This window comes from Periplaneta americana, chromosome 12 (assembly GCF_040183065.1).
Source record: "Periplaneta americana isolate PAMFEO1 chromosome 12, P.americana_PAMFEO1_priV1, whole genome shotgun sequence".
NCBI lineage: Eukaryota > Metazoa > Arthropoda > Insecta > Blattodea > Blattidae > Periplaneta > Periplaneta americana.
In genome coordinates this window covers 59,335,402-59,358,840 of record NC_091128.1, presented here as the reverse complement: position 1 = coordinate 59,358,840, position 23,439 = coordinate 59,335,402, and the positions used below count along the sequence as shown (strand labels likewise).

Below are 23,439 nucleotides of genomic sequence, written 5' to 3'. Positions count from 1 at the left end.
TGATCAGATTCAGCATCATTCTTTCTTCATCCATTCTTTCCAACACAGCTTTGTTTCTTACTCTGTCTGTCCATTTCACACGCTCCATCCTTCTCCATATCCACATTACAAATGCTTCTATTCGTTTCTCTCCACTTCGTCGTAATGTCCATGTTTCTGCCCATACAATGCTACACTCCACACAAAGCACTTTACTAGTCTCTTCCTTAGTTCTCTTTCCAGAGGTCAGCAGAAGATGCTCCTTTTTCCATTAAAACCTTCCTTCCCCATAGCTATTCTTCTTTTGACTTCTTGGCAGCATCTCATGTTACTGCTTATAGTACACCCTGAGTATTTGAAGCTGTTTACTTGCTCTACTGCATCATTTACAATTCGCAAGTTTACCTTCTTTACTTTTCCTACTATGACCATGGTCTTCGTCTTGTTGGCATTCCATACTGCTCACAGCTGTCATTTAGCTCCACTAGCATATCCCTTAGTAACATCTCCTCTTCTGCTAACAACGCCATATCATCAGCAAATCTTACACACTTTATCCTTCTTCCTCCTACTATTACTCCTCCCATGTTCTGAAAACAGTTCTTTGAGTAACTTAAATATCACGGAATTACCTAATTTCAGTTATCCAGTTTCTTTGTTAAATTAAATATCTTAGAACAAAATGTAGCTATTTCAATCTATGGTTGGTTGGTTTCACTTAAATTCAACCATTACAGTCCGAATTGTAATATCCATGTTAATTCATATTAAGAAACCAAAGATTATAAATATACAGAGCCTTCAAGCAGACGTTCATCCATGAGTGTGTGGCCGTGCATGGCAGGTGGAAGCATAACGTTTGCCAGAAGTCAGATATTCATAGCCCCTTTAAGTCAAGCACACAGATTGCTCATGCAAATTACTACAATAATCACCTATATTAGTCATAGAAGATATTGTAAGTGATTCTTTGTGCTGCCACACATCTCTCACACCTTGTAAGACAATTTGGATAAACATGTATTAGTTCTTCTTCTGAAATTGCTACAATTTCCCTTCTTATATTGTCTTTCAGTTCTTCCAATATATGTAGGTTATTCTGATACACTTTATTTAATTAATTTTTTAAGTTCCCTCATAAAAAGAAATCGCATACAGTATTACAATAATATCCACCATAATATCTCGAAATTGAAGGGTTCAGAACCATAGTGGGCCAAGCGCCATTTACTAAAACCGTAGAAAACAAAGGTTACAATGAAGTTATTACCATAATTCAATGGAAACATATAGCACGTAATATAAAGTATACACATTCAAACTAAATGATATGTCAATCTTCATTAAACTATGACATTCACTTAACTTTAACCCTTACTTTCTCCATTTTTAATAAATGTCGCTTGGCCCACTATGGCTCTGAACCCTTCAATTAATCTGTCTAATAAAATATAGTTAAAGTATCACTTTATTTGTTCAGGAATTGCAGCCACGTGATAATGTGGGTAGAGTAAATTTGTGCAATTGAGTGTTACATAATGTTAATAATGGCTCTACTGATCCACATTTAATTCTTTCCATGGATGAAGCATGTTTTTATTTACATGGTCATATAGTGACACAGAACAACAGATACTGGAGTGCAGAAAAACTCGATCTTGTACACGAAATGCCATTGCATGACCAAAAATTTGGTGTATGGTGCGCAGTGAATTCTTACAGGGTTATAGGACCTATATTTTTTTTTTTAATACTGTGAATGCACATTATTCCTAGCAAAATAATGATCTATTATTGCTCTTGAAGCTCTTTCAGGCAATGCATAGCACCTCAATATTTTCAGAGAAACGAACTACTGGCACACATGGCTTTTACTTTTTTCCCCGCTCACGATGTCTTCAAATTTACTGCACAAATGCAGAATCGTGTTCCTTGCTGGGGTCCAATATGTGAAATACAGTTAGAAATGTTCTATGGGTTGTGATAATGTCTTCTGTTTTGGTAAAAAAGATTATTGTTTGAGCATGCTACTCTACAGACAGACATCCATTAATGGTCATGGCAGAACATTGACTGCTTCGAGACTGTATGAGAAAAGATAAGAAGCCCAAGTGACCTCTATCAGAATTTTCATGAAACAATAGAGTACGATAGCACAACATGTGAATAGCATTCAGCATATGGTACATTCGTAATAGACTTTTTCAAATTTGAATCTCTTAGTGCATCACTTCGTACATATACAGTATTTCTGATTCTGCATACACTGCTAAAGTCAAAGTGTAAGTTCTTAAACTTTAAATATGCTCATTAAAAATAGCAGATGACACTTGTTACTTAAAATGCCATTTCAGAATTATTACAAATCTTATTTTTTTTTACAGTTACATTATAGCTTTACATCTGAGTATGTCCCCATTTTAGCGACATAAATACTGTACTGTATGTAAAACTCATTGACAATGTAAAGTGCAATCCTCAGAAGAGTCAACCCATAGTCTTGATTGTGTTTAATTATGTATGCATGTATTTATTAGCACTGCAATTGGGTGCATATCCAGTGCCAGTGATATATAATATACAATAACATTACATAAAAAATTATGAATTGTAAAAACTATTGGCCTTCTAAGAGTTTTAAGAGTTTCTGTGTATGTATAACATCAGTACTGGTAAGTATATTTTGAGGAGTTTCAGATTCATATGGGTCATTCCATTGTGACGGTTGTGACATTTGTTCTATAATCCAAGAAAGTAAATATTTTCTTTAGTACTAGAACTACATGTTAAACTTTCTTCAAAATTTATTTCTACAGTGTTTACAAAGTACATATCAGATAGCAACCCATAAGGGCTCATATATAGATATGATGCTCTAGCTTTTGAGGAATATTTTTTTTAATGCTGTGGCGGCTGTGACTGCTTTGAGACTCTTGTGACATTGTGTGAACTTTTTAATTATATACCATGATATATGGATATTTACTTACTTATGGCTTTTAAGGAACCCGAAGGTTCATTGCTCCCCTTACATAAGCCTGCCATCGGTCCCTATCCTGAGCAAGAATAATCCAGTCCGTATCATCTTATCCCACCTTCCTCAAATCGATTTTAATATTATCCTCCCATCTATGCCTCAGTCTTTTTTTCCTCAGGTCTTCAAACTAAGACACTATACACATTTCTGGATTCACCAATATGTGCTATAAATGCCCTGTCCATCTCAAACATTTGGATTTAATGTTCCTAATTATGTTAGCTGAAGAATACAATGTGTGCAGTTCTGCGTTGTGGAACTTTCTCCATTCTCCTGTAACTTCATCCCTCTTAGCTCCAAATACGAGGGTGGATCAGAATGTAATGCACAATAATTTTTAAAAATAAATGTTTAATAGGTAAACAGAAATAAAAAACACACAAATGAACTCACATCTTTTAGCTACCAGTACTTTTCTACATAGACAAGTTTCTCAACACATTCCTCCCGTCATGGTACCAGTGCTACAGTATACCCTGTTCATAGAAGTCCGTCCAGTTGGAGTATAGTTGATTGCACTTCTGCATTGGTCGCAAAGCGATGGCCGGCCAGGAATTTCTTCATGGGATCAAACTGATGAAAGTCCGATGGTGCAAGGTGTGGACTTTATGGTGGATGCTGGAGCACCTCCCAACCAAATGTGTTCTTCTCACGAACAGAAGCCGCAATATGGGACGAGCATTGTCATGAAGAAGTTTGACATCATCAGAATTAATGTTACAGCATTTGTCACGAAGGGCACAACGCAACTTCACCAACATTTATGTGAAATGTTTTTGAAGTGTTAGTGAAATCAGGATAGAATCAATGAAATGTGTCGTAGTTCCAGTGCAGTGAGTGAGTTGACAGACAAATGAGTGTAGTGTTGAAAGGTACTTGTGCAGATATGAACATATCATACTCGTGGGTTTTAGTTCGAACTTAGGTTTGAGATACAAATTAGATTTACTTTAAATGTTATTTTAAGTGATCTTGCTTCATTTAATTTAGGATGTTCCCTGTTATTATTATTATTGTTATTATTATTAATAATAATAATTATAGTTAGTATTAATTATTAGTATTATTATTAATTGTATTTTTTATTAATTGTGTTTATTATTGTCATTATTGAGTGTAATTAGTTACCACTGCCACCAGGTATATACCCATTGCAGTGTGAATAAATACTTACATACAACATTTGAATGTAGACTGCAGCATTCATAGTGGTCCTGTGTTTAGCAAATTCCACCAACAAAACAACATGCATATCCCAGAACACTGTCACAAGCACTTTCTTAGCAGATTGCGTCACTTTGAATTTTTTCTGTACTGGGGAAGCAGCATGTTTCCACTCCATAGAGGCCTGCTTTGTTTCGGCATGTACTGGTACACCCAGGACTCATCACCAGTGACAATTCCTTTCAGAAAGTCATGCCCTTTGCAGCATAATGCCTTAAGTGATCCAAGCATGTCATCATTCGCTGGCCCTGTGGTCGTCTGTCAGGTTCTTAGGCACCCAGCAGGCACTAACTTTATGATATTTCAATGTATAATGCACGATATCATACATTGAACTGCTGAGATAAGGTTCGCAATTGGAACTGCCAGTCATTCAAAATTGACGCCTCAATGCCTGTGATATTCCGCTGGGTTGCAGCTGTTACCAGCCGCCTGGAATGTGGTAAATCACAAAGATTCTCATGGCTGTCTGCAAAGAATGCACACCATCTGGAGATGTTGCTATGGTCCATACAGTCTTTTCCATACACGCCACACATGTCACTGTGAATTTAATTCTGGTTATGTCCTTTAACCCACAAACATCGCACTAACACTTCGCTTCTCTTCACAAGTTGACGATAGTAACATGCGCGCCATCTTTGTTGCGTAGTTCTAGCTTCTCTCGCTAGAGCTGCACATGCAAAACTAATTGTCTCTCTAGTGAAAACTTCAAACTATATCTCGGTGAAATGTCAACATGCCAGCCACAATGCCAATGCAGAAAAAAAATTATTGTGCGTTACTTTCCGATCCACCCTCGTACTTTCCTAAGCACCTAATTTTCGAACATCATTAACCTCTATTCCTCCCAAGTTTCACAACCATATAGAACAACCGGTAATTTCACTTCATTCATTCAGTGTTCTGTTCACGGGTAGGTCTTTCACTGCAAGCCCAGCTTTCTCCAATATTTCCAATTTTCTGTCTTCCTCTTTGTCTCCGTATATGATCTATATATCTTAATGTCGTCTATCATCTGATGTCTTCTTCTGTCCCAAACTCTTCTCCCATTCACACTTCCTTCCAGTGCAACTTTCAATAGGCAGTTTCTTCTCAGCCAGTGACTCAACCAATTCCTTTTCCTCTTCCTAATCAGCTTCAGCATTATTCTTTCTTCACCCACTCTTTCCAACACAACTTCATTTCTTATTCTGTCTGTCCACTTCAAACATTCCATTCTTCTCCATAGCCACATTTCAAATGCTTTTATTTGCTTCTCTTCACTTCGTCGTAATGTCTATGTTTCTGCCCCATACAATGTCACACTCCATACAAAACACTTCATTAGTCTCTTCCTTAGTTCTTTTTCCAGAGGTCTGCAGAAGATGCTCCTTTACCTATTAACCCTTCGTTCTTTTTTGAGACATGGTTAGGTGCATGGGGTACAGCTGTATCCCACTGCTTTAATTCAAATTATTCAGTTGTCTTGAAGCTCATCTGATGTCTAAGTATTATTTTAAGTTTATTTGCGTGTTCTACATTGCAACTGGTACATAAAATTAGTGTTATTGTTACAATGTTCATTATAATGTTCGATAATATTAATGTTTAATCATAGTATGTGAATAAACTCAGACTGAAATTAACACTGAAATACTGTTATTTGAAACTCTATAGGTATCGTCATAAACAACTTTTCCTCGTCTTCTTCATTATCTTGGATTGGTTTAGGTTACTATAGAAACATATTAGGGTTGTAATATGTTCTCAGCAAGCATAACATTAAGCACTTTCCTCTTCGATAATATTCAAATAGGTTCAGTTAGTGTTTAGATTTAGGAGTGATTGTTTTGACGTTAGATTGCATGTCATCCTTCTGATTGTGTTAGTAAAGTGTTTAAATTAGCTGTTCACATGGTGTCACAGAAATTTACATCAGAGCAAATGATTTTCATGGTAGAGACATCTGAAAAAGAGTGATTGCAGAAAGGTAAAAAGACGATTTGCAAGAAATCTTCCTAATGTTACAGTTCCATACAGCAAAAGACCACTTCCAAATCTAAATCTAAACCTCTCTAACACAATTAGAAGAATAACATACAATCTAATGTCAACAAAACCACTCCTACAGAGAGACTAAAGTGGACTGCTGAGCATGCGGGAGATGGTTTGCCGCAAGTTGCATGGCCTTTGTGACAGTTGTGCACTGCCCACTCGACATAGTAAGTGAACACTCTGTGTATAGTTACGACACGACCTAGCAATCTGCTCACTGTCATTGGAATGGAAAGAGAAGACTTCAAAGATTTCTCAGAAAATGAAACTTGTATGAGAAGGGACCCCACACTAAAAGTAACTCAAGTTCTATTGCTTCAGATTACTAGATATGATCCCACATCAGTTCGGGCAAGGAAATCCCACAATGTTTTACAACCTTGAATATCATACTCTCCAAACAAACTGAGGAAAGGAAGAGGTGCGTGTACTGCAAGATATTTCACATTTAAAAAAAGCATATCCTACACCTCTTCCTATCAAACGAACTATAAAGAAGGATCTTTTGAACACGTTTCAGTTTCTTTTGCCTCAATACAAGGAGTTCTATGAGAGTCTGCCAGTTGAAAATTCGATCCTTGTTTAATGTGTTATGTTACATTCTATAAAAATATAGAATTCATTTTTGATTTGTTGCTTGTTAGTAAAAATTAGCATTTAATTTTTATACTGATAATCTTTCATGTTTGATACATGTAATGTAATACTTCAAGTACTGTAATAAATTTAAAATTCAGCATTTTGGTAACTTTATACATATTTCCCATTTGTTACATGGAATATTATTTCTATCTTGCTTTAAATAATCTCCTCTTTGTTAAAAAATCACACAATTTATAGAGGCTAAAAAATAATGTTAATTTGCATTGCATTTCACTATTTGATCAACAAGATGTGACACTTTTCGCCTTCTGATTATTTTTTAGTGATTTCTATAAAGTTTTCTAATTGTTGTTGTTGTTTTCTAATGCGAGGCGTTTGACAATAAAGTCATTTGACCTCTTGCACTCCAATATTTTTCAAAGATATTATGATGGCCAGCCACTGAAGCACAGATTTAGTTTTCTAATTGTAACTTACAACGTTGTTACGGCCCATGCTTCAACTGCTGTCTGAAAAATCTGCTGGAAAATATAAGACAGAACATGATACTTTCTTAGCATGGTTGAAATTGTTGTGTGTTTTCTCATGTTATTTAAATTGGTGGATAATCTATACTAATTCGCAATACTTCATATAAATGTGAAGTGTTTCATATTTCATTTAGGAAAGAAGACTGTAGTGTGCAGAAAGTGCGTGCGGAAAAATTTTTCTGCACTGAATGTAGGAAATCATTCTTTCAATGTCAGTTCTGTTGCCAGGAAACCTATCATTCCGCAAATTTCGTAGAAAAAATTAACTTTAAAACTTTAATGGTTATGTCAAAGTTTGTATGGAATAACCACTATCTGCACCACAAAATGTGGCCAAATAGGAAAACTTTTTGTTCTAGATATGATTAAATTGTCCTGTAGCTTTACAGTTAAGTGAATTTTTTTTTATTTTTTTTTATTTTATTGGGTTATTTTACGGCACTGTATCAACATCTAGGTTATTTAGCGTCTGAATGAAATGAAGGTGATAATGCCAGTGAATACAGTTAAGTGAAAAGAATTTAAAATTTCGTTCTACATCCATAAAAAAGACCATTATTATAGTTTTATAATATGAAGGAGAAATTTCTGAAAGGATCCAGAGAATGTTTAATATTACTTTGTAATAGTCCAAATATAATTTTGAAAATATTCGGAGATGACAAAAATTATCACTGTATATTACACATGCATTTCAAAAGAACTACCTAATTAATATGATTTAGTTGTACCTGATCACGCCAGTGTTTACTATCTCCTTCACAGTATTCCAGCAGAATTTTTTTAACTAAATACAAACTGCCTTCATTGTTCGACAAAATTGTTGATGCTCTGACTGTTTGATTACTGACATACTCTCTCTCATACACAAACTTCCCTTTGCTATTTTATAATTATTAATCTTTATTTGTGTACATTTATGCATATTTAGGTTATGGTACACCCATGGGCCTGAAAACTTTTACTCTCTAATCCCTCCCCCCACCAACTAAACTATGCAAATGTTAGAAGTCACAAAAACTTCACAAGCATTCATATTAAGGATGACAGTGCTGCCAGTAACATGATTCACATAAAAATCTTGCTCCCTCTATCTAAAACTGCCCCTCTCACAAATAAAAATTCCCACTACCTTTCAGCTCGATCTCTTTTCTTCTCTCAAAATGTTGCCGCCCGGACCCGGGCCAATGTGACCCATGCTTAAATAAGGGCCTGTGGATATGCAATTTTTCTTACATAGGGATACCATATCTTTAAATGTAAAAATGAGAACACCACGTCAATCGAACCTTTCCAACCCCTCAATAACATTTTACAGATACAAATTCATATAATGAGGCATTCATTCAATTTCAAACAATTAAAATGCTGCGTGTTTTGATATCTAATTCATAAATTATTATAATCTGAGTATGCATATAGTAATACATAAAAACATTAAGAATAAACTTCACTGTTCAATCAAATTTCAGTCAGTCATGTTCCAATACAGGATAACTTCATTTAAAAAGTCAATTAAATTCTCTGTTGATCGATTTTCTTTAAAATGTAGGAAATTCTTAGCAAGTATGAATAAAATGCTATGCAACTGAAATGATCAAAGTTGTACTTCACTATAGCTAGTCCTTTTGCTGACTCCACAATAAGTGATTACTTTCCTTCAACCACTGCATTTGAATTAAAGAAATGGCAAAATGCTTGGCGAGCAAGGCAAAGAACTCGATATCCTTGCGTGACAGTTCCTGTGAATGAAAATGAGGTAACAGGACAAACAGAACATCGTGAGAGTAGTGTGCAAAGCAACCAGTAAGCAGTAAGAATAAGGAAATGGAAGTAAAATAGGCTCTGTATTTCAAATCTTAAAAAAAGTGTCAAATGACATTCTGAACTCCTGACAAAGATTCTAGGCCCTAGGTATGTCGAGAATCTTAATTTCCGTTGTTTAAAAAACAAGCATTTTTTTAATTAAATCCAAAGGTCCAATTTCCAGATATTTGCGTTGGACGGTAATTTAACCCTTGAAAATGAGGACATGCCCAGGAAAATGAGGATATATATGGTATCCCTATTCTTACAACATGTTGAGGGTCATTTCACTCAGAACCAATGTGTGACATAATAGTAAGTAAATGTAAACCATACCTGTCTTTCATTAATTGATAGAGATTCTCTTTCATGTACTCGAACACGAAGTAGAGAGTGTCATTTTCTCTAATAACTTCCTTGAGCTTCACAACATTGGCATGGCTTAGTTTCTTCAATGACTGAAATATTATATCAAACATTTTGACATCAAATTTCTCATCATCTATTCAAAACACAGAAACTGTATAATTATTTGTAAAATGAAACGAATATCTTTATATCACAATACAGAAACAGTATAATTATCTGTAAAATGAAACAAATATCTTTATATCACAATAGCTTACCTTTACTTCCCGAAGATTCATCGCTTCATCCCATGAATAATACTTGCGTTTCATTCTACAAGAGAATAATTATAAATGTATTTGAACTTCTTACTTCACATAAAACATTTACATTTTATCTCTATTTATTCTGAGACAGACACCAATTCACAGTAATGTCATGAATTTAAAATACATGAATATGTGAGGGTAGGATTATAATAATAGGTTAAAATATAAATGTAATGAAGTGAATCAAAATATAAAGTTACAAAATAATGCAATTAATTAAAAATGTATATGTAAGGATGTGAATTTAAATACAGAATAACAACAATGCAATTAATTGGAATATAAAAAGATGATGCAAAATTTTCCGAGAATCTCTTAAAATGATAACAATAATATGCATTAAACTCTTTAATGTAATATACAGCTCTCTAAGATGCTTCAATGTTAATTTTGGGACAATTCTTGTACTGTCAAATAGAAGACTAATGACAGACTACTGTTTTAGAGGTACATATGGTATCTTTCAGATAGGCTCACAGTCGTCTTTTCAGTGTGAACTTCCATTGCCTGATTTGTATCTTTCAAAATGGACTGCAGAGTCAAGAATGAACTAATTTAATGGTACATAGTAAAGTTACTTAACTCACAGAATTAATAAAATTCATATGAGTTAGAAGTGTTGCACATCAAGAATGAAAAAAAAAAAAAAATATATATATATATATATATATATATATATATATATATATATATACTAGTGGCTTGTGCAGCAAATGCTGCAAACTAAGTTCATTAGACGTTCAAATAAAAATTTTTCATATTTATTTTTAATGAAGAATACCAGACATTTTGAAAGTTATTTGCTTCCATAATAATGAAACATACTCCCTCTGAATGTTTTTTATGCCAAATACTTTTCTTGACTCTATCCACCTTCAGTTTTTTTTAGTAAATTATAGAAATGAAGATCTAATTGTAAGATATTTTCTACATCTACTTATATAACCCCAAAACGTTTCACTTTCATATCATCAAAAGCATTAATATGTACGATTCATGAAAAATAGTCACATCATGACATTAACTATAATAATATTTCATTTCTAATGTTAATAATGTCATCAAACCACGTCAAGTTTTGTAGATTTTAATATCCAATACACAGATGTATTCAGAAAATTACACACCACCGAATCAGACCTGTATATTATTTTTAGTAAGTCTTGAAGTTTTTAGTAACCAATTGAATTTGAACTCTAAATATGTTAGCAATTCTGCAGGTCATGGCCTTCGTGTAATAGTCTATTGTTCATTGTAGTGTGTTTGTGTTTTGTTTTATTCTGAAAAGCCATTATTTGTCAAAACTGACGACAGATGAATTTTGGAAAATAGGAAAATAATGTAGGAAAACTAACATTTCACTGAAAACTACTATTTTTCTGAAAGACTTTGGGTCCGAAGCTTCAAAATGATGGATCATTTATTAAAATCTGTTCAGCCGTTTTCCCGTAATTTCCATTACCAGTTCAAATTTTATATATATATATATATATACACATACGCACACATACACACACACACACACACAAAAAGCGTAGGCAAGAAGTCTGTATATCCCTATCATCAATAATATCGATTTGCAATGATTTGGTATACCTGTTAAGGATCCAAAACATCCATATGTACTCCTTCATGATATTTGTTCAAACATATGAATCTCCAGATACGTTTGCTCATTTTCCTTGACATTTGTGGCATCACAGTGAGCTATCAGATTTAGAGTTAAATGGCGCAGAGAAGCGTAACTTGCTTTTTCACTATTTTCCAGAGAGAAAAGATAAAAGGAAACTTGTCCACATCTGTGGAATAATGGATAGCACGTCTGACCGCGAAACCAGGTGGTCCAGATTCGAATCCCAGTCAGGGCAAGTTACCTGGTTGAAGTTTTTTCTGGGGTTTTCCTTCAACCCAATATGAGCAAATGGACTATCGTAACTATCGGTGCTGGACCCTGGACTCATTTCACCGACATTATCACCTTCCTTTCATTCAGATGCTAAATAACCAGAGACGTTGATACAGCATCGTAAAATAACCCACCAAAAAGAAAAAGAGGAAATTTATTTTTTTTCTGATGAATGTGGTATTCGTCGAATTTATAAAGATTTGAATTTTTCTATTTCTATTAAGAAACTGTACAAAATCTAGCTCATGTTATGATTTGGGCAGGGAGTAACAGATCAACTGTATGTACAGAATTTTTTCAATAGCCAGTGAATCAGACGACTAATCTCCATATAATTAATGAATGGTTGCTTCCTGAATTCCAGAGGAAAGACATATCTGACATTGTGCGGCTTCAACAAGATGGCACACCAGCACATGTCACCATGAGTGTGAAAATACATTTTATCGAGCTTTTTGCAGATCAGAGGATTCAATGACTATCACAATGCCCAAATCTTACCACGCCAGACAATTCTCTTTGGCGAATCAAAAAGCAGGATGTCCACAAAAGGCACTATGTTTCAGACACTGAGTTGAATGCTGTGAGCAATGTCTTCATGACTGTCACGCCACAAATGCTATGAAAAATGATCAAATAAATCTGGAGGTGCACCCATCTATGCAGAGACCATGGAAGAATACATACAGATGTTTTGGATCAGTAATAAGCAAGTTAAATCATTTTAAATCTATATACAGGTAATCACGAGGTTTTCTCCCAGTTTATTGAGGTGATTCCTGGTGTTATTTGGAACAAAAAATGTAAATACAGTAATGAGGTGACATTCATAATTAAGGAGTTACAACAATTTGAAAAAAGCAGAAAAAACTTTTTATTTGAAGATATCACTGACAAAAATGGCAATCATAGTTAGAATACAAACAAGTGTTTCATTTTGTACCAGTCTCTTGCATGTAGAGTGGATTTAAAGCAAATGTTCAAAATTTCCTCCCTGCATCTGAAGGCAAAGATTCTCACAGGTGTGAACCGCCAGTGTAGCATTTCGCAATGTACACAGGAGATAACAACAGTAAACAGCAACTGCAGTATCAACAACGTGCTTGTTGTTATGAGAACGTACCACTCACTTCGCTTATCTACTGCTTACTGTTTGATCGTTACAGTCCTCCCCCTACACATCATTAGTCCTGCGCAAACATGTCTAGCGCTACATACACCATGACGCGTTTCGAAAATCTGTTGTAACTCCTTAATTATGAATGTCACCCCATTACTGTATTTACATTTTTTGTTCCAAATAACACCAAGAATCACCTCCATAAACCAGGGGAAAACTTCGTGATACACCCTGTAGATGACAGAAATATATGGACTTTTCGTCCACTAACTATTTATCCATATATCTACTTACCTATCTATTTATATTTGTATTCATGTATCTATCTATCTGTATGTGTGAGTGCGTGTATGCAGGCGTGGGTGTATGTGTGTGTGCCTCTATCTGTATGTCTTTCTGTGTGTGTATCTTTCTGTGTGTGTATCTATCTTTCTGTCTGTCTACTGGGTGTTCAGCTCAAAATGTGTCATGGCTCGCTGTATGTCATCATGTGGCTATCCGATGAGCCTAGAGAATTCAATTTTCCTACACTTCCGCAAAGGCGTATTACCTAAATGCGAGAGAAGTTGCCTAGCAAGTACGGCGTTCATTCTGAAGATTACTTACCGATACGTACAGTAACGCTAGTAGTGGCAAGAATGTGAACTGTTTGGAAACACGTACTGAAGTGAGTTTTTTTTTCTTACTGTCGGGATATGAGGGAGAGGGTTAAGACGATTACTTACGTATTTGTTGACATTAACTTCGACGGTCAACATGGACATTTGCATTTGATTTGATTTGTGTTGTGGAATGTTACCGTACGCAACCGATGATAACAAATACCCTGCGTACGACTTGCCGGCGCAAAACACAGTTCGAAAGAGGTTATGGCAGCACACAGACCGTACAGACCGCCATCTGTTGCTACGACGTTCAAGTTATACCGTACACGTTCTCAAGTTCAGATTGAAGAACACCTTAAATAATAGGCAACTTCTCTAACATATAAGCTGAAACTCGCTTCAAATCGGTGACCCAACAACAGTGACGTCATGACACACTTTGAAATGAACACCCAGTATGTTACTTACTTACTTACAAATGGCTTTTAAGGAACCCGAAGGTTCATTGCCGCCCTCACATAAGCCCGCCATCGGTCCCTATCCTGTGCAAGATTAATCCAGTCTCTATCATCATACCCCACCTCCCTCAAATCCATTTTAATATTATCCTCCCATCTACGTCTCGGCCTCCCTAAAGGTCTTTTTCCCTCCGGTCTCCCAACTAACACTCTATATGCATTTCTGGATTTGCCCATACATGCTACATGCCCTGCCCATTGCAAACGTCTGGATTTTAAGTTCCTAATTATGTCAGGTGAAGAATACAATGCGTGCAGTTCTGTGTTGTGTAACTTTCTCCATTCTCCTGTAACTTCATCCCGCTTAGCCCCAAATATTTTCCTAAGCACCTTATTCTCAAACACCCTTAACCTATGTTCCTCTCTCAGAGTGAGAGTCCAAGTTTCACAACCATACAGAAGAACCGGTAATATAACTGTTTTATAAATTCTGACTTTCAGATTTTTGGACAGCAGACTGGATGATAAGAGCTTCTCAACCGAACAATAACACACATTTCCCATATTATTGTGTTTAATTTCGTCCCTAGTGTCATTTATATTTGTTACTGTTGCTCCAAGATATTTGAATTTTTCCACCTCTTCGAAGGATAAATCTCCAATTTTTATATTTCCATTTCGTACTATATTCTGATCACGAGACATAATCATATACTTTGTCTTTTCGGGATTTACTTCGCTGTGGTCGTGCCAGAGAATCAGTCCTATTCTGAGGCTTATTGTAGGGATTCGTAACAAGCTGTTTTTTACAGTGCTGGGTTGTTAGCCCTTCCCCAACCCCCAAGCTGGAGGACCACCCCTTATCGGCTGTCCACGACTGCTTATTCAATATATTCGCAGCTACCCTCCATATCTGGAGGCCGTCTCCTCTATCCACAACCTAAGGACACGCCATGCCATGGTGATAGGGACCCACCATACATGGCGTCTGTCTATGTATCTATTTATTTAATTACATTAGCATTGTCCACTGAGTAGGATGAAATTTATATGAGTCTTAATTTGTTTGATGTTAACCTGGCCTGAAGGTGAGAAAATATTGCATCTATATATTCATGGTTATCTTCATAATATTCTGAAAGAAAATGTACAATAGGGCACCCTCTGAACAACTGAAATATGTAATTATTAAGGAAATATCTTAATATATCTACAATCAGATGTATCAGTAGCTACTAAATAATAAAATATACCCTCTCAATAAGTTCCTCAATATGGTCTTTGATTAAGAGGAGTGCAAGTACATTGGTTACATTGCTGTTTCTTTTGTCCTTCCCAAAGAAATGTTTCTGGCTATTTGTTGTCTGAAAAAAAAATACAGACACAATAGAACTGAACAATCACAATCTTATCAACAGACAAAAGTGAGAGTGATTCTTACAACTGTGTGGTAGGAAGCGGCACTAGTCTCTCAGTAACTGAAATTGAAATGCAGGCAATGAGGAAATGCTACACACAGAAAAGCTGGCTTTGAAATACCTCGAATTATTGTCCCTCAGAAATTTGTCATCTGTACATAATGGTTTCAAATAGCATAGTATTTCATCATTATCTATGTAATAGCCTCAAATTTTGTCCACATATTTACCAGACAAATTATTCAAAATGGAAACATAATTCGCATATCACGCAGGTATACAGATACCATACCAAAAGAAACTTTCAGATAAAGTGATACTGAAAACATGAATTAATATAAATATATTGAAGTCAGTTTTTCAGTATTATAATACTGTGAATTAAGTAACGAGTAAATGCATTTGTCATGTATTGTTATGAAAATCATCTTACCTGGCAATAACAACATTACTATTTGTGCCAATAGTGCAGTCTAGAAGAAACAAGTGAAATTCGTGCGCTCAGGCTACACCAAGATGTGGGTTCCAATTCTGCTTGAACCAATTAACTGATTGTAATTTCCCCGAGTTTTCCCCCAAATGTAAAGTGAATGTCAAATAATCCTATGGTGAATCTTCGGATTCATCTCGTCAAAATACCATCCCACTATCACCTACTTCGTCAGCACTAGATAACAGTACAACTGACAGTGTTACTATAACAGCATTTAAAAAAAAAAAATGCATCTGCACTATGAAACTACACTGTAAAAACTTAATCAGTTTGATATATTATTTGTACTTCCTTATGTTTTTACCTATCTCGAATGAAAAAGTTATGTCTATTTGAGAAATTAAAAATTTTATATCTTACTGTCACAATTCGTAATAAGTTAAGAACTCATGCTGATCACTATCAGAAAAGATTTTCTTGTGAATACTCAATTATTGATGTTTATATTCTAAGATGGATGGAAAGTTGGAAGACGAGCAATCTGAGAAAGGAAAAAGGTACAAGAGATGCAATTGGACTACTGCAAAGAATAGATGAAAGACACCTAGGTAAAAATAAAGAAATGTACTGGTATCTTATAGTATTTGTAGATTTGGACAAAGCTTTTGACAGAGTGGACTGGGATAAACTTATGGGGATCCTGAAGAAACTTAGTGTGGATTGGAAAGAGAGGAAGCTATTTAGTAATCTTTACATCAAAAACAAGTCAAAGTCAGGATAGGAGAAGAAATGTCAGGGGAACATCAAATAGGGAGAGGACTATAAAAAGGATGCCCTTATCACCTACATTGTTCAACATCTACTTGGAGAATTTAGTGAAGAACTGTTTTCAAAACATGGGAGGGGAGATAGTAGGAGGAAGACAAATAAAGTGCATAAGATTTGCTGATAATGTCGTGTTGTCAGCAGAAGAGAAAACGATACTAAGGAATATGCTAGAGGAGCTAAATGACAGTTCTGAGCAGTATGGGATGAAGATAAATGCAAAGAACACGAAGGCTATAGTTATTGGAAGAAAAATAAAGAAGGTAAACGTGTGAATTCTAAATGAGGCAGTAGAGCAAGTTGACAACTTCAAATATTTCGGGTGTACTATAAACAGTAACATGAGCTGCTACCAGGAAATCAAGAGGAGGATAACTATGGCAAAGAAACCTTTTTCATAGAAAACGGAGCTTCTTCTGCGGACCTCCGAAAAAAAAGAACTAAGGAAGAGACTAGTAAAGTGCTTCGTTGGATTGTGACATTGTATGAAGCAGAAACATGGACATTACGATGAAGTGAAAAGAAACGACTATAAGCATTTGAAATGTGGATATGGAGAAGAATGGAGCATGTACAATAGACAGACAAAATAAGAAATGAAGCTGTGATGGAAAGAGTGGGTGAAAAAAGAATAATGCTGAAAGTAGTCAGGAAAGAGAAAAAGAAATTGGCTGGGCGACTGGCTAAAACAAAGTAGCCTACTGAAGGATGCACTGGAAGGAATGGTGAATGGAAGAAAAGCTCGGAGCAGAAGAAAGTATCAGATGACAGACAACATTAAGATATATGGATTATATATGAAGACTAAAGCTTGGTTCAGACGGTGCTAGTTTCTGTGATGGATTCCAAGATGGCTGCGCTGATGGCTGCCCTGCGTGCTCACTTGCTGGCTCCTGGGATGGTAGTTGTTCACACGGAGCTGGCTCTTTTCACAGTTCAAATTGGAAAATGATCTGCCGTTTCATCTATTGCCAACACTCATGGTCAAAAAGAAAAAAACCGTGAGTGGAAAACAACTAAAATCCTACATTAACAGTAGTAAATGTCGTAATAAAGTAATTAAGCCATAAGTGCAAAACAGCTAAAGTCCGATATTTAATTGTTCTTTCTTAGAAACTAAAGAATATAGAAAAAAACAGGTTTAGTTGGAAAACAACGAACATGGCGATATGGTTTCAGTCGTGATATTATATGATCATCTTTGGTTCCAGCATGCAAACCATCACGAAAAATTGCAAGGAACCTACCCTCGAAATCCAGCAAGCTAGCCATCAAGGAGCCACCACAGAGAATTACTTCCGACAAGTGAGCACGCAGGCTACCCATCAGCGCAGCCACCTTGGAATCCATCACAGAAACACGCACTGTCTAAACCGGGTTTAAGAGGAAGGTGGCAAATAGGAAAGATTGGAGAATGCTGGGTTTGCTCTTGGCAGAACACAATGAACAACCGAGTTTATGTGAAATTTTTCAAACATTATATTTAAAGTTTCCACAAAAAGAATACACACAGCACATTTACGCTATGGGTTTCAAGATATAAACATATTATCATCTCTTCATATTTAGATGACTGCTTATAGTTTTAAAAATGAAGTTAGGATTGTATAGTGAGAGGGTAACCTTGTACTGATGCATAAATGCGAACACACCTAACAATAACTGATAATATGGAAACCAATCAACAGTCGAAACAGTTTAAAAAATGAAGTTATATACCTTTTAATAGCCACTTTTTCTCCAGTATCAACTCTCTGCCCCAGGACCACGGAACCATATGTACCATCTCCAAGCTGGTTCAATGTGATGTACCGATTCATCTTCATTCAGCCCAGAGTTACTCATATGCATAAGTTAACCTGGAGCACCACTCCCTGAAAGAATACATAAGATCATCAACAACCTACTTGTTATAATTTATAATCTGAATCTGTCATTATCAACATCATTACATGTCATTGTGACTGTCATCATTGTCAGTATCATCAATATAACTGCCATCATGGTTATCAATGTTATCAGTAGGAGGCAGACTTCAGCATATTTGCATATTTTATTCCTTAAGGTACGGTCACACATTGCTACTTTTGCAGCGATGCAGTACAAAATACTGCGCAACTCTCGTACTGTGACGTGTGAACAATGGTGCAACCTGAAAAGTAGCGGCTGCCGAACCTGCTGCTCGCTACTTTTTCATGCTGCTTGCAGCTTAAAAGTAGTGACGTATGAACAGGGTTCTCAGGGTTGCAGCCGCAGCATTTTTGATATCGACTTTGTTGAAACTTTTGCTGCAGTTGCGACCAGTGTTGCCACCCATATGTACCAATGATACTTTTATTGTTTGGATGTATTTTAATGTTAGATGTGATTAAAATAGATTATTTGTAACAGTTATTAAATGCACAACACAGTCTCAGCATATTTGCTGACGATATAATTCATTTTTTTAATTTTCTGTAGCGTAGTTTCAAACAGGAGGGTTGCCAACACTGATTACGTTAATATGCTGTTGGTTATCATTTAAGTATATAGGCGTTTTTAAAAGCTTTATAGTAAAAATAATGCCAATTTCTGAATACTAGTTAGGGCAGAAAAGCAAATAATAGACAAGTAAGCTTTCACATGAGTTTATTAATAATGCGAACATAACCACAAAATGTATATTGAGAAGTCAACACGGAGATGGAAACCTGCAGCATGACTGCGGCTGCAAAAGTAGAGCCTTGTGTGTGAACAGACTCACAACCTCCAGTTGCAACTTTTGCTGCACTCAGGTTGCGCAGCACGAAAAGTAGCGTGCAGCACGCTACTTTTGGCTTACGTGTGAACACGACATGCAACTTCGCAGCTGCAGTACAAAAGTTGCACAGCAAAAGTAGCGACGTGTGACCGTACCTTTAGTTGCAAATTATATGCTATCATTGCATAAATACATTGTACGTTATTTGTAAACAAAGGTCAAGATTTTGAGGGGGTAATGCATATTTCAGCTTTTAGCACATATAAATACACATTTAATTTTTATCTATCTGGTGCTTAAACCAAGATTAAGAATACGAAAAATCGCAAAAATACAATACAGAAGAAACACAGACACTGAAACACATTACAGTAGTTATATTTTATTTATTGCAATCTAACAACATGCAGACAGTGCACTGCTGTCAGTGAATCATTGCAGACGATTCTACGACAATCAACAAAGCACTCCATAATGAATTGCACTGCTGACTCTGTGCAAATGTATATATATAATATAGATATGTTATGTTGGATGAAAGTTAAGATTAAAATAACAGATAAATCAAAACAAGAAGCTGCTTCATGGTCTACTTCCCACATTCATAACATTTTGACAGTTATCATGAGAATGCTGCAATATGATCACTAATTTCGAAACAAGTTGAGGATGGTATCAAAGAAAGGAACAGCACATTTGGAATTAAGTAAGAATAATTGAGGAGCCTAGTATCAAAGACCAATACGCAGTTTTTATTAAAATTTAGTTCAGGATCGGTCCAATACTATTTTTCGCATTCTTTCCAAACCTGTGGTCCATTTATTTCAGAAACTGATATTTACATGCTTTTGTGAACGTTAAAATATGTTGTTACTTTCATAATCGGACACCTCCGTGCATAGTTTGTTTCAAATGCAGACATGACCATTTCAGCCAATAAAATTGCAGTACAGTACACACACCTTAATGACTAGAAAATGTAAATTTAATCCTGAGCAATGGAAACGTGCTAAAGAAAAACGATTGTAAATTAATCCTTCACCAATTAAAATAGGGGTCAAAGTAAACCCAGAGAAACTTGCGGATGTTCAGAAGTTAAGTAAACACTTCAAAAGTGAATGAAAAGAAAACCCCTGTCTTCAGTGGTATAATTAGTACTGTAATCCAGAGTTCTGATAAAAATGTAGACACTCATAATGAATATGATTGTTTTGAAGACCTTTAAATTAATAACAAGTTATCTGTGCAGAATTACAATAAAATAAGAACTAAGGAATTGAATGGAAATAATTTTCTAAATTAAATTTTCTAAGTTTTCCAGTTAAATATTAGTATTAGAATAAAAATATAACTTTCACAGGATTATCCTGATTCTGGGTTGTATTCATATGTATTAATTCTTTTTTTTTTAGTTAATACTCGTATACTAGAATGTATTTTCCTGTTTGTGATTATGTGTTCAATCTCTTTTTATTTTATTATATTTATTTTTTAATATTCTTATTTTTAAGTTAACACTGATTGTGTATATGTATTCAATCTCTCTTTTTTATTTTATTAGTTTTATTATTATTATTATTATTATTATTATTATTATTAAATTAATACTTGTATTAATACTGGTATGTATTTTTCTGTATATGATTTGATCTTGGTTGAGTGGAAGAGAAGGCCTGATGACCTTAATTCTGCCAGGGAAAATAAAACTATTATTATTATTATTATTATTATTATTATTATTATTATTATTGTTATTAAATTTTCAGCCAAAAAACCAGAAACTTGACACTCTAAAACAATATGAGACTTAACACACACAAAAACGCATCCACAACACAACCTGAACACTCAACTGAATTTCAAAACACATACCCTTTTCGACACAATCATGAACACACTCCACCACAACAGAAAACCAGAAGCTAGAGCTGAACCTCACTAGGCTTCGGAGAATGATGGACACCATGTCGAAACTAGTCAGCCAGGTAATTTATCATAACACAGTAAAGCTGCTAATTACTTATTCAGTGATTTTACAAGTGCTAAAAGAGTGTATCCAAGAATGAATAAAAAAAAATAGTCCTCGATCTGATGCAGTTGACTCATTCCACTTAAAAACTGACCATCATTGTCTAGCATCACATCTCCATCGAATCTGTCAGACTCATCACAGTGTTTAGTATGCAACAACACAAATACAGCACATAATGAACAAGGAACACTTACTACCTTCTGCACTGAAATCCAGAAAATGGTTGGGAGAGAATTCCAAGTTTCTAGATACTATTGGAAAGCTTCTAAGCAATTAAAGGTGTCGACTAAAGACCTTCAAAACATTTTACCACCACCACTATTTATGTAACTCTCCATTATGAAGTCGTTTATGACAATAATGCTACAATTTGGCCAAAATATGGTGAAATCATTTAAATGCTTGATCTCGAAGACAGGTTTTTGCATATACTTCTGTACTGCAAAATAATCGTATACATTTAATGTGCTCTAATCAAAGTACTGTAGTTATGTGAAGAAAGAAAACAGCAAAAGTTTCACATACATAAAACATCACATAAATATATTTCTTTGTATCAATGCAATGCAAGTGTTTAGCAATGCTATTTTATCCATAACTAAAAGTATACCGTATATAAAAAAAGATTCGCACATATTGATGCATACTTTCCAAAACAACCCTTAAGTATAAGATGCCTTCTTATTATCTTTTATTCTAATAGATCAGAATCAGACACATTCTAATAAAACCTTTAAAGATAACTTTACACATTGCAAAGTGTAAACGAGAAATGTTATTAACATCACAATATACGCCTAACCTTGAAGAATAATCATTAGTGACAGATAAACAAACAAACATTTTCGTTAACTTACTTTTGACTTCCATACATTAAAGACACTTACTACCTTTCACACTTCTGATGCTTTTCCTGAAAAGCACAATCACTTTGAAACTTCACATGATACACTCAATAGGTTTAACTGCAAAGTGGATACGACTGTGTGTATGCTACGAGTATTTCCTCAATGTTCTACCTTCTGCACACCTGCCTAGCTTGATATTGATTTTGTATTTACCTCCACCTCAAGGCCAGCAGTTGGTATATTAGCGTGGCTGTCCATGCTGTAAGATATTCAGTAGCTTTGTGGTTGCTATGCACGCAATCATAACAGCCCCTTAGCAACCATATAATGGGTCTTATGTAAGGGAATAAGTGACACAAGTCTGCATTTCTTAGTCAGCGTATATACTTTCTGCTACAAGATTAAAAATCTAATAATAATGGTAACAAACCATTCTTCAGAAGAGAATACAGAAGAGATTAAATATTTTTTTTCTTTTTTTTTTTTTAATATATGAGTTACTAAAATAAGTTACACTTACACAAAACACTATGAAGTAAGACAAAGTTCTTCCTATCTTCTTATGCCGTTTAAATTTTCTATGATTAATATACCACAGAAGTGTTATTTGAAGCACTCTTATTGACCAGTGCACATTAATGAAAGAAAATTTGCATACTTGCACGCAAAGAAAGAACTCCAAGAACAAGTATACTGTTATAGAGCTTAGCTTCTCTATTACACATTTCTTTTCAACATGGAATACTGTATCTGTCTACTACATCTATGTTACCTGGTCTTCCAAAAATAATAATAATATTAATAATAATAATATATTTATTTACTAATATTTATTGTACTGTACAACAGCCTGAGGCCAATAACAGTTCAGCACAAGATAAAAGCTAGCACAAGATTTACAGTGTACAAGGAATAACAAAACAGTGCATACAAATAATTATTAAAATTACAGACAAATACAAATAAATAATAATGACAAAATGAATAGATAACAAAAACAGTGCATACAAATAATTATTAAAATTAGAGACAAATGCAAATAAACAATAATGACAAAATGAATAGATAACAAAAACAGTGCATACAAATAATTATTAAAATTAGAGACACATGCAAATAAACAATAATGACAAAATGGATAACTACAAAAATACATGATAC

At 34.9% G+C, this 23,439-nt stretch overlaps 1 protein-coding gene across 2 annotated transcripts in view; it reads right to left on the bottom strand.

Moving 5' to 3' along the window:
- LOC138710484 (serine/threonine-protein kinase dyf-5) overlaps window positions 1–22,455 on the bottom strand; it is a 75,459-nt gene extending 53,004 nt beyond the window's left edge. Inside the window, exons 1-4 of one of the 2 annotated variants that reach the window (XM_069841413.1) lie at window positions 22,288–22,455; window positions 18,378–18,532; window positions 9,843–9,897; window positions 9,553–9,674 (exon numbers count right to left, since the gene is read on the bottom strand). In XM_069841413.1, the coding sequence (XP_069697514.1) occupies window positions 9,553–9,674; window positions 9,843–9,897; window positions 18,378–18,484 (284 nt within the window). In that variant the 5' untranslated portion in view covers window positions 18,485–18,532; window positions 22,288–22,455. Of the gene's footprint in view, window positions 1–9,552; window positions 9,675–9,842; window positions 9,898–18,377; window positions 18,533–22,077; window positions 22,100–22,287 lie in introns of those variants that run through there. The other variant, XM_069841414.1, reaches the window with a different exon arrangement.
- Between the last annotated feature and the right edge of the window lie 984 nt (window positions 22,456–23,439).